General features: G+C 45.7%; 1 protein-coding gene across 3 annotated transcripts in view; it reads left to right on the top strand.

Moving 5' to 3' along the window:
- TRAFD1 (TRAF-type zinc finger domain containing 1) overlaps window positions 1–1298 on the top strand; it is a 51045-nt gene extending 49747 nt beyond the window's left edge. For 2 of the 3 annotated variants that reach the window (XM_073563218.1, XM_073563296.1), the window contains exons 11-12: window positions 116–200; window positions 295–1298. In XM_073563218.1, coding sequence (XP_073419319.1) covers window positions 116–200; window positions 295–342 — 133 coding nt within the window. In that variant the 3' untranslated portion in view covers window positions 343–1298. The remainder of the gene's footprint in view (window positions 1–115; window positions 201–294) is intronic. The other variant, XM_073563359.1, reaches the window with a different exon arrangement.
- Window positions 1299–14564: the final 13266 nt, after the last annotated feature.

Raw genomic sequence — 14564 nt, 5'->3', positions numbered from 1 at the left:
AAAATGATCATGCCATTTTGGCCCAGTTATTCCTGAATGAGTGTAATTTGTCATGTGATTTTGTCCATCTTAGTTTGTACTTAATTTCTCATGACTGTATATACAATATTGATAGTGTTCGGGTATTGATGAATATTGGACGCAGCTGTACATTAAGCTGTATTTCTTCTTTCTGCAGAGATGCTGGCACCAGAAGCAAGGTAAGAAATCCAGAGAGGCTCTGTTAGGTCAGCTTTCATTTTTGTCATGTCATCCGGAGTTCTGTTTTATTAATGTGTGTATCTTCTGATCTAGCCAAAAAAGATGAACACAAGACCGGATGAAGTTGACACGGAGGAATAAGATCGCTGTGTTTTCAGGGCATCACTCTTGTATAATATCCTACATCACATTTGTATAATGTAGCTTCTATAAAGCTGAAATGCTCTAGAAAGTGCGGGTACATTCCTCCTCTAGTCATGTCTGGACACTATCTCCCTAATGTATATGATACAGGAGGGAGGTTGTCTTTTTCTTTTTGTATAGCTCTCCTTTATATGTCTTTTTATAACGGGGTGGCTTGATTTGTGCAGGCTCCGTGTATTTCCCAGCGCAGTGCGCCTAGCAATTTTTGATCTGAGTCACGAAACAAAATGACACAAGTTTTCGTGATTTTTTTTTTTTTTTTTTTTTTTTTCCCCCCAGACTGTCATGTGAATAGCACCATAGAATAATGGGTGAAAATCACAGATAGAACACATATAATTCACGGACGTCTGAGGGCTAGATCGCTTCTGTAATTCCTTCTGTCTGCATCTTAATCTGATTTGATTCTTGTAATTGTCAAGGACTTGACAGAAAAAAGTGTGGCTGGAATGTGATTATATTGGGCTCTGTGTACATCTTGAGATTCCTTTATATAAACGGAAATTCCTTAATGCCGGATCTGGAGCCCAACTATCTCATTTGCCAAACATAATGGTTTCCCATCCTTCAACAAAAACCATGAAACCTGCACCAGAGAAAGTGAATGGAGCCTTACACCACTTGTGCGGCCAGACTAACAAGGAATGAGACATTCCATGCAGAAAACTAATGTCTTCCGGTGAACCCATCGTGTGTCCATGGTCTACTGTCCTGCCAAGTGCCTGATTTTAGCGAGCCGGTTTATACTGGATGTATAATACCTGGTGAATTTTATATGAACTTACAGCCTTCTTTCAGTTTTGATACTTTAAAACAGATTTTTCTATGTTGGTTTAAGGGCTTCTTATCTTAAATGTGTTTTGTACAACAGTGAATAAAATATTAAATGTGTATATTGGCTCTCTACTAATTTCTCTAAAACCTGAATTAAGACTGGGGCAGAATTATTCTTCATATGATCAAAAGAAGATTGTATTAAAAATGCAAGCTGCAGAAACTGATAAATGACATACAGGAGAGCGGCTGTCACACTACTATAAATGTAAAGTAGACTTCAGCAATCGTGTCCAAAATGCAAGAAGTAAAGCTTTATCTATTAAATCGTGCAATATTTCAACTATCTGTAAAACACTGTCCGTGTACTGACTTATCACTGGTTCCCTAACCCAAGCAAAGTCGTCAATCTTGTATATGCCTGAGGTTCTGGTCATTATATCCATGGCCAGACTGTATATCTGAATCTGAACATGGAGTGTGTTTAATGGATGTCTGAATTGGGCTTTGCATAGTTTCTCCCACCCCCCGAGCCTGTAAGTTCCATAATTACACAGAGGAACTGTCCTATAGTAAGCAGCAATTCTTGGCACTTCAAATCGCTATAATAACCCAAAGGTCTAAGCTGAAATTTAAACAGCCGACCAAGCGAAGAGAACCAAAATAAGGGTTAAGATATCACATTATTAAAAATAAAATAAGACCTAATTCATTATTACACAGAATATACCCAGTGAGTTGACCAACTGTAAAATTGAGATCAACAATTGAATAAATGAAACTCCCAGAAAAATAGAAATTGTAAAAACTGAATGCACAATTAATATTAACATCATAGTAAGGCTTAAATAGGATTAGAAGTAGCCAGATAAGGTACTAAGGGTTAATGCAGTAAAATAGTGCCTGTGGCATCTTTGAATGATTTTCATAAATCCAAATAAACCCTGCATGGTAGGACACAGTTATAGCAGTATTGCACACATATTACCTCTGCTCAGGAGCCACAGAACAAGGATGTGGGTGGTCAGGCGGTTCCCCCCCGCCCCGACGTGCATTTAGCCCTCAGCTTCTTCTGGGGGTGTCCCTGGAAGAAGCATACTGTAACTGTGGCTCCTGAGGTAATATAATTATACTTTGTGTGCAATACTGCTATAACTGTGGCCTACCATGCAGGGTTTATTTGAATGATTTTCATAAATCCAAAGATGCCACAGGTTGGTTCTTCATTTGGTCGTTAATTTCAGGTTAGACCTTTGTGTTACTATATGCAAGTTCTATATATTGGACTTGTGTATATATTGTGCTGTGCTTTTGGGACCCTAAGGCTAGGGACTGTCCTAACCAAAGACAGAAAATGAACTTATACCCTGCTGTAAATAAGTAAGAGCAATAGTGCATATAAGTAAGTGGGGGTTCTTGTTAAACAGTTTTCGATCAGCACCTCATTTACTTATATATGCACTATTGCTTTTACTTACAGCAGGGTATATGTCCATTTTGTTTGTGTTTTGGGGTTTGTTTAATGGCCAGCGTGAACATGCTCCTATTTTGCACGTATACCAACGTAGACCCTAAACCCAAAAAAATGAACTGGAGTATTTCATAGAAAACACTAACAAGTTGTAGATGGAGTGGGTTATACCTGGACTGAGCAGTTGATGGGTCATTGGCAAGAGAGAGACAGGCACCACAATCAGCCACTGCTGTTAAGACTGCCTGTGCTGTGTATTCAGAGGATTAGCACCACTATTTCAGTAACAACTGGGTGCTCATCAGAAAAGCACTATACTTTAAAGTCCAAGAAACGAATAGGTAGCACTCACCGGTTCTCAAAGTTTTTAAAAAAACTTTATTTCATATCCTTAAAAGCATGGAGACGGGGAGGAATGTAGAAAAATAGATGGACGACGGCTGTTTTACACCTCCTGCTCTTCAATGGGTCCTAAACGTTTTTTGTTTTTTTTTTTTTAACAGCGAGTGCCACCTATTCTCTTTTCTTAGACTTTGGTCTGAACAGTTTCCAGTGTTGCTGCTGCTGTTTGATCTTTCAGTCCTTTCTGCATCGGAGTGAGAGGGCCATGCCCTAAAGCTGGACAGGAAACCTAGAGCTAGTAAAAATGCCATCCTGTGCTTCCTTCAATAGGTTCTTGTCCTACACAATCCAAGAGTCTGGAGACACACTTATAGTGGATTGAAGAGACCTCTAGCATGAGCTGCAGTAAATACAACAGTCTGTTTGCCCCCTGGGACATAAGCCTCAGCTAGGAGTGTCTTGCCTACCTCCTGTACATCATTGCTTGGCTTGGGTCTGCTGCCTCTTGCCTCATTGCTTAGATTCATTTTTGGCAATTAGCTTCTCTACAACTGCTAAAGGATAAAGGTAGTCTGTGCCACAATCCGAATTTGAGGATGGACCTAGTTAATCCTTGCCAATATGTTGAGGGTTTTTTTTTTTTTTTACTGCTCCAGTAAAATGAAAGCTGCACTGTGATTGAGTGTGATGGTCATTAAAGAGAATTTTCCTCTTTGATACTTTGGATAAATCTGCCACTTAATCATTAATTTTTTACCTGTTAGTATAACTAATATGCACACGTGCACGTTGGATATTAACACACAAATATAACCTAGAATAAAAGCAATGCACAGGCACACTTCAGTAATTAAATTTTAAATGGGAATACTTGTAAAAAAAAAAAAACACAAACCACAAAGGATACTTAACCCCTTAATGTCCAATGACGGACACAGTCCGTCATTGGACTTCTCCCCTGCTTTGAGGGCTCCAGCGCTGAGCCCGTATCAAAGCTGGGACATGTCAGCTGTTTTGAACAGCTGACATGTGCCCGCAATAGGCGCAGGTGGAATCGCGATCCACCTGCACCTATTAACCCGTTAAACGCCGCTGTCAAACGCTGACAATGGCATTTAACCGGTGCTTCCGGCAGCCGGGCCAGAAATGAGGTAATCGCTGACCCCCGTCACGTGATCGGGGGTCAGTGATGCGTTGGCATAACAACCAGAGGTCTCTTGGAGACCTCTATGATTGTTGATGCCGCTTTGCTATGAGCGCCACCCACTTCAAGAGATAGTCACTGGAAATGGGCTTCCAACAGTCTTGAAAAAGTTCCCAGAGATGCTTATCACTTGTTGGCCCTTTTGCCTTCGCTCTGCGGTCCAGCTCACCCCAAACCATCTCGATTGGCTTCAGGTCTGGTGACTGTGAAGGCCAGGTCATCTGGCGTAGCACCCCATCACTCTCCTTGGTCAAATAGCCCTTACACAGCCTGGAGGTGTGTTTGGAGGTCATTGTCCTGTTGAAAAATAAATGATGGTCCTACTAAACGCAAACCGGATGGAATGCCATGCCGCTGCACGATGCTGTGGTAGCCATGCTTGTTCAGTATGCCTTCAATTTTGAATAAATCCCCAACAGTGTCACCAGCAAAGCACCCCCACACCATCACACCTCCTCCATGCTTTTCGGTGGGAGCCAGGCATGTAGAGTCCATCCGTTCACCTTTTCTGCGTCGCACAAAGACACGGTGGTTGGAACCAAAGATCTCAAATTTATACTCATCTGACCAAAGCACAGATTTCCACTGGTCTAATGTCCATTCCGTGTGTTCTTTAGCCCAAACAAGTCTCTTCTGCTTGTTGCCTGTCCTTAGCAGTGGTTTCCTAGCAGTTATTTTACCATGAAGGCCTGCTGCACAAAGTCTCCTCTTAACAGTTGGTGTAGAGATGTGTCTGCTGCTAGAACTCTGTGTGGCATTGACCTGGTCTGTAATCTGAGCTGCTGTTAACCTGCGATTTCTGAGGCTGGTGACTCGGATGAACTTATCCTCCGCAGCAGAGGTGACTCTTGGTCTTCCTTTCCTGGGGCGGTCCTCATGTGAGCCATTTTCTTTGTAGTGCTTGATGGTTTTTGCCACTGCACTTGGGGACACTTTCAAAGTTTTCCCAATTTTTCGGACTGACTGACCTTCATTTCTTAAAGTAATGATGGCCACTTGTTTTTCTTTACTTAGCTGCTTTTTTTCTTGCCATAATACAAATTCTAACAGTCTATTCAGTAGGACTATCAGCTGTGTATCCACCAGACTTCTGCACAACACAACTGATGGTCCCAACCCCATTTAGAAGGCAAGAAATCCCACTGATTAAACCTGACAGGGCATACCTGTGAAGTGAAAACCATGTCCGGTGACTACCTCTTGAAGCTCATCAAGAGAATGCAAAAGTGCAAAGCAGTAATCAAAGCAAAAGGTGGTCCCCCCCCACCGAGCAAACATGGCAATGCTCGGCGCTCACCGAGCTTCGCAAGCACTGCGATGCTCGGGCGAGTACCGAGCATGCTCGCTCATCACTAAAGGTGTCTACAGACTTCGTAATCAGTCAGCCTGCCTATATAAAAGGTGAAAAATAGTTACTGCGCTGTTTAGTATCATGGTGTGTACCACACTGAACATGGACAAAAGAAAGCTAAGGAGAAACTTCTCAGGAGATTAGAAAGAAAATTATAGAAAAAAAATCATCAAAGTAAAGGCTATAAGAGCATCTCCCAACAGGTTGATGTTAATGTTACTACAGTTGCACATATTCAAATGTTGAAAGTCTATGGCACTGTAGCCATCCTCCCTGGACATGACATGACCGCAACAGGAAAATTGATGACAAAATAAAGAGATAATATGAATGGTTTCCAAAGAGCCCAGAACAACTTCCAAAGAAATTACAGGTGTTATCCAAAGTCAATGTACGTCAGTGTCAGATTGTGGCATCCATCGCTGTCTTGGTTTAGGTGGAAAATGACCCCATTTTGGAAACTATATGCCTCACGGAATGTATTTACATACGTGGTGAGCACCTTGAACCCCCCAGGTGCTTCACAGAAGGTTATAATGGTGAGCCGTAAAGAAAAAAAAAAAAAACCTTTTCCCACAAAAATGTTATTTTGGCCCCAAATTTTGCATTTCCAGTTCACCATTCCTGACATCACCATGGAGGACGTCCTTCTTATCCTTATTGGGACAGGAAACAACAAGAGGTTAAAAGGACCCTCCCATCTCCACACTTCAGTGTTCTTCCTGTCCCACTGAGGATAGGCAGATCGGGGTGGCAGCCTTTCCCTTCCTGCTACTAGAGATCTGTGGCCGACACCCTCCGATGGGGGGTCCCGCAGCCTATCTCAGTGCAGCGCTGCTCCTGAGTTACAGTGCCTTGCGAAAGTATTCTGCTTCCTGGAACTTTTCAACCTTTTCCCACATGTCATTCTTCAAACAAAGATACCAAATGTAAACTTTTCGTGAAGAATCAACAAGTGAGACACAATTGTGAAATTGAACGAAATTTATTGGTTAGTTTAAATTTTTGTGGAAATTCAAAAACTGAAAAGTGGGGTGTGCAGTATTATTCGGCCCCTTTAACGTAATACTTTGTTGCACCACCTTTTGCTGCAATTACAGCTGCAAGTCGCTTGGGGTATGTCTCTATCAGTTTTGTACATCGAGAAACTGAAATTCTTGCCCGTTCTTCCTTGGCCAACAGCTCGAGCTCAGTGAGGTTTGATGGAGATCGTTTGTGAACAGCAGTTTTCAGCTCTTTCCACAGATTCTCGATTGGATTCAGGTCTAGACTTTGACTTGGCCATTCTAACACCTGGATACGTTTATTTGTGAACCATTCCATTGTAGATTTTGCTTTATGTTTGGGATCATTGTCTTGTTGGAAGACAAATCTCTGTCCCAGTCTCAGGTCTTTGTCATGCTCGTCATGTCCGCCATGTCTGTTTTGCCTCATGACCCCTGGAGCGGTGTGCACGCGCATCTCATGTCTGCTATCCTGCATGTTCCCTAGAGCAGTGTGCACACTCACCTCATGACTGTTGGGCTGCAAGATGCCTGCGTTTCTGCTCTGCCTTCTGTGATCATCTCTGTGTTCCAAGAACACCTGATCATGTGTCCTTCCGAGGTTCCAGCACTGGCTGGTTCTGCAATCATCTCTGCATGTCTGGAATCCCTGATCATGTGACTGCTCTCTGTGATCCTGGAGGATCTGAACTGGAAGTTCTCCCATGGTCCTGACCCGGAAGTGGAGGTGCTAATGCCCTATATCAGACCGCCTCTCCCTATGGTCAAGGCCTGAGTATTGTGTTGCTTCCCTGCATGGCTGTTTGGTGTGCTCGGTCGCTCCCTGTATTCTGTGCCCCTGCACTCTGCCCTGTTGTGCGTCTCTGCACACGCTCTGTGCTTGTACTCTGCCTTAGTCTCATGCCTTGTCTTGTGTTTGTCCATCGTGCCATATTTTGTCTGTGCTCTGCTTTGCCTTGTAGTCCTTCCTTGCTCTGATTCCGTTCTGTGTTTCTGCCTATGCTTCTGTTCCTGGTTCCGTACTCCGCTTAAGCTCTGCCTTGTTTCTTGTCTTGCTTTGCTTTGTTGCTTTGTGTGCCCTTTGCATGCGCCTGGCCTTCCTAGCCTCCTGCTTGTGCCTCAGCCATGCCCGCCCTAACTGTGCCCGCCTGCTTGTGCCTCAGCCGTGCTCGTCGGTCAGTGACAGCTGTGTCGCTTGCTATGCCCCAGTCGGGTTCGCTGGAGTCTTACCCACCTGTGTGTGCTGCAGCCCGTCCAGCTAGCCAGTGCCCCAGCCGTGCTCTCTGTGCTTCCTTGCACCTCACGCTGTGTCTGCACTGTGCTCCACTTGCTCTCTAAAGCACGCACAGGTCCTCGCCTGCCCCTTGGCATACCACCCTGTGCTTCTATAATAGTACGCGCAGGTTTTGCCATGTAACCTGTCGTGCCCTCTTGCACGCACAGGTCCTATCCTTTTCCCTGGCGTGTCCCTCTACACGCGCAGGCCTCCGTCCCTGTACCTGTCTCTGGCGTGTCCCTCTACACACGCAGGCCTCCATCCCTGTACCTGTCCCTGGCGTGTCCTCTGCAAGTGCAGGCCTCTGTACCTGTCCCTGGCGTGTCCCTCTACACGTGCAGGCCTCCGTCCCTGTACCTGCCCTGGCGTGTCCCTCTACACGCGCAGGCCTCCGTCCCTGTACCTGCCCTGGCGTGTCCCTCTACACGCGCAGGCCTCCGTCCCTGTACCTGTCCCTGGCGTGTCCCTCTACACGTGCAGGCCTCCGTCCCTGTACCTGTCCCAGGCATGTCCCTCTACACACACAGGCCTCCGTCCCTGTACCTGTCCCAGGCATGTCCCTCTACACGCACAGGCCTCCGTCCCTGAACCTGCCCCTGGCGTGTCCTCTGCACGCGCAGGCCTCCATCCCTGTAACTGTCCCTGGCGTGTCCCTCTACACGTGCAGGCCTCCGTCCCTGTACCTGTCCCAGGCATGTCCCTCTACACGCACAGGCCTCCGTCCCTGTACCTGTCCCAGGCATGTCCCTCTACACGCACAGGCCTCCGTCCCTGAACCTGCCCCTGGCGTGTCCTCTGCACGCGCAGGCCTCCATCCCTGTACCTGCCCCTGGCGTGTCCTCTGCGCGCACAGGCCTCCGTTCTTGTACCTGACCCTGGCATGCCTCTCTGCATGCGCAGGACGCTGCCTTGAACCTGACCCTGGCGTGTTCCTTAACACGCATCATGTCTCTAACTTGTCTTGTCTTCTTGCATGGAACCTTGGTTTTCTTACCGGATTCCCGGACCCTGCCGATCGCCATCAGAGCTACAGAACCTGATGTCCCGGTTGATCCTTGCTTGCTGTCCGGAGTCCGACGTCACCGTGCCTCTGCCTACCATCTTGCACGTACCATGCTTTGGACCTTGGCGTGCCCTGCATGCACCTTATGTGTTCCCTGTGTGTTTGTTTTGCACCTGTTGTTACCCTGAAGTGTTCCGTAATTAAGTTATCTTGAACTTACATCTTGCTTCGCCTTGTCTTGCTTCCGTGAGCCGGCCGTCTGGTTCCAGCTGTCGTGGTGGCTCACCCCCTTGGTCTTGCCCCTGATACTCTCTATAGGGGGTGGTTTCTCACAAGGTCAGCTTGCCCTAGGTGGGTGGGTGCCACAGCCCAGAGGGTCCACTCTCTAAAGAAAATCGACTCAGCGTAAGCTGACGCTCGTCACAGTCTTTTGCAGATTCCAACAGGTTTTCTTCAAGAATGGTCCTGTATGTGGCTCCATCCATCTTACCATCAATTTTAACCATCTTCCCTGTCCCTGCTGAAGAAAAGCAGGACCAAACCACAGTGGGGAGGGTGTGTTCAGGGTGATGAGCTGTGTTGCCTTTACGCCAAACATCGTTTGGCATTGTTGCCAAAAAGTTCGATTTTGGCTTCATCTGACCAGAGCACCTTCTTCCACATGTTTGGTGTGTCTCCCAGGTGGCTTGTTGCAAACTTTAAACTACACTTTTTATGGATATCTTTGAGAAATTGCTTTCTTTTTGCCACTCTTCCATAAAGGCCAGATTTGTGCAGTGTATGACTGATTGTTGTCCTATGGACAAACTGTCCCACCTCAGCTGTAGATCTCTGCAGTTCATCCAGAGTGATCATGGGCCTCTTGGTTGCATCTCTGATCAGTCTTCTCCTTGTTTGAGATGAAAGTTTAGAGGGACGGCCGGGTCATGGTAGATTTGCAGTGGTATGATACTCCTTCCATTTCAATATGATCGCTTGCACAGGGCTCCTTGGGATGTTTAAAGTTTTGGAAATCATTTTGTATCCAAATCCGGCTAAAACTTCTCCACAACAGTATCACGGACCTGCCTGTTTTATTCCTTGGTCTTCATGATGCTCTCTGTGCTTCAAACAGAACCCTGAAACTATCACAGAGTAGGTGCATTTATACGGATACTTGATTACACACAGGTGAATTATATTTATCATCATTAGTCATTTAGGACAACATTGGATCATTCAGAGATCCACAATGAACTTCTGGAGTGAGTTTGCTGTCCTGAAAGTAAAGGGGCCTAATATTGCAAGCCCCACTTTTCAGTTTTTGAATTTTCACAAAAATTTAAAATAACCAATAAATTTCATTCAACTTCACAATTGTGTTCCACTTGTTGATTCTTCACCAAAAATGGTATCTTTATGTTTGAAGCATGATATGTGGGAAAAGGTTTAATTTCCAGGGAGCCGAATACTTTCACAAGTCACTGTACGAGCCTGGGGGCTCTCGGCTAGGACGTGTGCCTCCTGTGTGCTGCAAGCCCTGCAGGCTCGCTTCCGGCAAGCTATCTCTGCAGGCTGGGCAGAGCACTTCCGGGGTCATGGCTGGAGTGCGTTCCAATGTGTGTAATAAAGTGCAGGTGCTGGGTATGTCACCACGGAACAGAGACGGATCAAACGTTGAAGGATTTATTTACAGGGATAAGATTCTCCTCATAGGGAGAAAGTAATGAGGGTTAAACTGGTTTTAACAGTATATAGGCACTAAGACAAGTCATCAAACAGTAAAGCAGAATAACGGTAATGAAGACAGGGGTTCCTGTAACTTATCAGTTCTGAAGAAAACATGCTTGTAGGGTCATCCTTTCCAACGTAGGCGCTGTCAGCAGCGGCACTTGTAGTCTCACTGGTCTCTGTAGGCTCCGCAGTAAGCTTACAAAAGCAATAACTACTTTTAACCCTTACCATACACTTAGAAACACATGGCATATACTCTGTATTCTAGGGGGGTACACCTGTCTTGGGAACTCCAAAGAAGGATAACAAGAAGTCAGGGAGAGATAAAAGGTGTGCTATCTGTAACCCCAAACTACCAGAGAGCTGGCAAAAACACCTACATGAACCCAGCACTTCAAAAATCATCAGAGAGGAACAGACTTCTTTGCTACCTGACATGAGGTCTATAATAAGAGAGGAGGTCCAGGCATCTATCTCTGGTATAGTGTACTTTCATACCTCACAGTCTAAATCCCAGGGAGAGTCCCGTAAAAGAACAAGAGAAACAAGTGTCCTCTGAAGATGAGATGTCCGATGAATCTGACCATGAGGAAGGGGAAGTTTTTACTGACCCACCAGAGGGAGGGAAGAGGTACTCTCTTTTCCACTGAGGACACGGACAAACTCCTCCATGTGGTACGAGATACCATGCAAGTGGAGGAAACCCCAAAACCCCTCTCCGTATAGGAAAAGATGTTTGGGGGTTTACAATCCCAGGAGTAAAGTGTTCCCGGTCAACGCCCACATTCGTTTGATGATCATGGAGGAATGGGAGGATGCAGGAAAAAAAGGCTAGCCAGTCCGAGAGACTTTAAGCTCTTCCTTCCCATTGAGCCAGAGGATGTCAAAGCAATGGAAGACATCCCCAAGATAGATGTTTCAGTAGCCAAAGTGGCGAAGAGATTTTTCATCCCTTTTGAAGTTTCCTCCATCTTGAAAGAACCCATTGAGGTCTCCTTAAAAGGACCTGGGAAACCTCGGCTGCCATAATCTAAGCCAACATCGCGACACCTTCGGTGGCTCTGTTCATGCACTTATGGGTCGATGACTTAGAGGAACATCTAATATCTAAGACTCTCAGAGACACCATCCTAAAATCCCAACTCCTCCTAAAACTGGCAACGGACTTCATGGCTGATGCTTCTGCAGAATCTGTACGATTCGCAGCCAGGAATGGGTCTTTATCCAGTGCTGCCCGAAGGGCTATCTGGTTAAAAACTTGGTCGGGGGACAAGGGTAATAAGGTGTTTGGGCCTGTTCTGGACGACATTCTAAAAAAAGCATCAGAGGGGGCAAAGTGCCGAAATGCGCGTTGGGGATAATGCCATCAAGGAGCCAGAGATCTGCAGTCTTATTGTCAGTGATTTTCCACTTTGGATCAATTATTTTACACTATTACTGTGATCTTCTGCTCTTTTCTCTACACACTTACTTATGCTACTACTTGGTGTTCTGACCACTAAATGTTATACACTCACACCTTTTGACCCCATTATTTGGACAACACGTGTGTTACACATTCCTTTTTTGCTGCTATTTTTTGATCATTATATGGTATATACTTATACCCATGGTTTTGATTCCAAGGTAACACTTTTTATTATACTGCACTAGCACTTTTATTTATGCATTTGTTTTTACATGATCAATAATTTTAAAGATTTTGCTAATTGATTTTTGTGTGTATACGATATTTTCTTTTGACCCATATACCACATACACAGTTGTATCATCTTTTACCCAGCTCCATCTTGCTTTATCCCTGGGTGTGCGTCCCTTCTGTAAAATTGTATACTTTTTTGCATTGAGGTCTGTACTATTATTATTTTTTTTACCTGAATTTGTTTTTACCAGAATTATGTAATAATAAAATTGTGTTTTTGGACAGTGTGGTCGGTTTTTGTGCTTTTTTTCTTCCGTGTTTCCTAGATTTGAAGAACATGTATTATCATGTTTCAATTCATGCTTCGAAGTTCCTAAGGTTTGCTTTGATGGTTCAAGGGAGGGTCCGTCTCTACAAGTTACGATGTCTTTCCTTTGGCCTAGCCTCAGTACCCTGATAATGGCCAGCTTTGAGGAACAGGTCAGGGACCATTGCCACATCTCGATCTCCACACTTCAGAAGCTGGGATTGGTCATAAATTGGGAGAAGTCGGACCTGGTTCCTGAAACCAGGAAGAAATTCTTGGGGGTGCTACTAGACTCCCAATTGAGAACATCTCTCTTGCCAGAAGAAAAACAGCACAACATGGTAGACCGAAACCACAGTTTGCTGGAAACCGTTGCGCCATCAGAGAAGCAATGAGAATCTTGGGACTAATGTCATCTTGTATCCCCTGTGTATGGTGGATTCAGTTCCACTCTCGGCAGCTCCAGAACGCAGTTTTGTCCACCTGGGATAAACGTCAGCGGTCGCTGGACAAAGTAAAGCCACTGTCCCTCCCGGTAAGGGAATCCTTACGTTGGTGGATTGCTCCAGAGATCCTCCAGGCAGGAGTTCCATGGATTCTCTCATGCATCGTGGTCACCAACCGACATAAGTCAGCTAGGCTGGGGCGGCCATGTAGAAGGGAGAGATTTCTAAGGAGAATGGAGTCCAATGATGGATCCAGGTCCTCAAATTTCAGGGAACTGTATGCAGTCTGGAAGGTTCTACTTCAGGTGCAGTTGATGGTCAGGGGCAGACACAAAGATTCTGTCTGACAACATGACGGCGGTGGCATTCCTATGTCATCAAGGGAGACCAAAACATCCTGCTTGGAAAACACCTGGCCAATAAGATCTTCAAATTGGCAGAGGCAAAAGTCTTATTCATCTCTGCAGTACACCTAGAGGGATCCTGGAACCAGGTGGCAGACTTTTTGAGCAGAAAGAAGTTATTCCCCATGGAGTGGGAACTGAACGAGGAGATGTTCAGTATCCTGTGTCAGCGCTGGGGGGTGCCATGGGTGGATCTGCTTGCAGCAAGAGAGAATGTGAAGGTAAGAAGGTTTTTCTCCTTAAACCCTTAGACAGTACAGACAGTACAATCCTCAGGTGGCATCCCAATTACCCTTATTTTCCTCACGTCACAACACTCCAACTCCCCAACTGACAGTGAAGAACCACAGATGGGCGAGTCTGCAGAGCTGTTCACGCATTCTATTCCATGGGCAGAGGTCTGCTCCAAAGATTCACATAATCCAGACTAGGAAAGCATCTACACCGATGCCCAAAATTTTTTCCTGTTAGATCCGGGGCCGGACAAAGTAGGGTCTAAGCAGAATCCAGACCCTTGTCACCAGACGTTAACTCCCCAGGGGTGGAGGTGATCCTGGTGAGACTCAGATACCTGAGGCGCACACAGACTGTACTATGCAGTCAGGGCAGGAAGAGGAGGAGGGTCACTCTCAGAGCGAGGAGTGGTAGAACAGAGAGGAGGACAATGATGTTGTAGATCTAACTTGGTGTGAACCCAGATACATGTAGCTGAATAGCTCAGCAGAGGAGGGGGAGGAGGAAGAAGATGAGGTTAGGTTGCAGCTTCCCGCACAGACACGAAGTAATGCAACCACGGCAAGCACTGCATACTCAGCCACAACTGTGGCTGTGGCCAGCAGCGACCACGAGTCTGCAGTTAGCAGAGGTGGTAAGGGTTGCCTGGCCTGGGACTTTTTTTTAGACCTCAAAGGATGACCCAACTCATGTTATCTGTCAACTTTGCAAAAAATGACTTAGTAGAGCCAAAAATTACAATATTTTAACTACTACATGCATGAACCAGCACATGCGCGATCAACATGCGTTAGTCTGGGATTCTTACCATGCAAAAATGCGGACTAGCGAGGCCTCGCCAACCACCGGCCATCCCATCAACCGCTTCTACTGCTTCTTCCTCCGTCACCGTGGCAAGTGTTCTCACACAGGTTTCCAGCAGCAGAACCTCCACTTGTTTAACTCCTACAGTTGGGATGAGTGAAAGCCTGTCAGCTGTTACAGAAGT

Source organism: Dendrobates tinctorius, unplaced genomic scaffold (genome assembly GCF_039654945.1).
Source record: "Dendrobates tinctorius isolate UK_male_01 unplaced genomic scaffold, ASM3965494v1 ptg000003l, whole genome shotgun sequence".
NCBI lineage: Eukaryota > Metazoa > Chordata > Amphibia > Anura > Dendrobatidae > Dendrobates > Dendrobates tinctorius.
The sequence above is the reverse complement of the archived record's forward strand: the minus strand, read 5'-3'. Positions and strand labels throughout refer to the sequence as shown.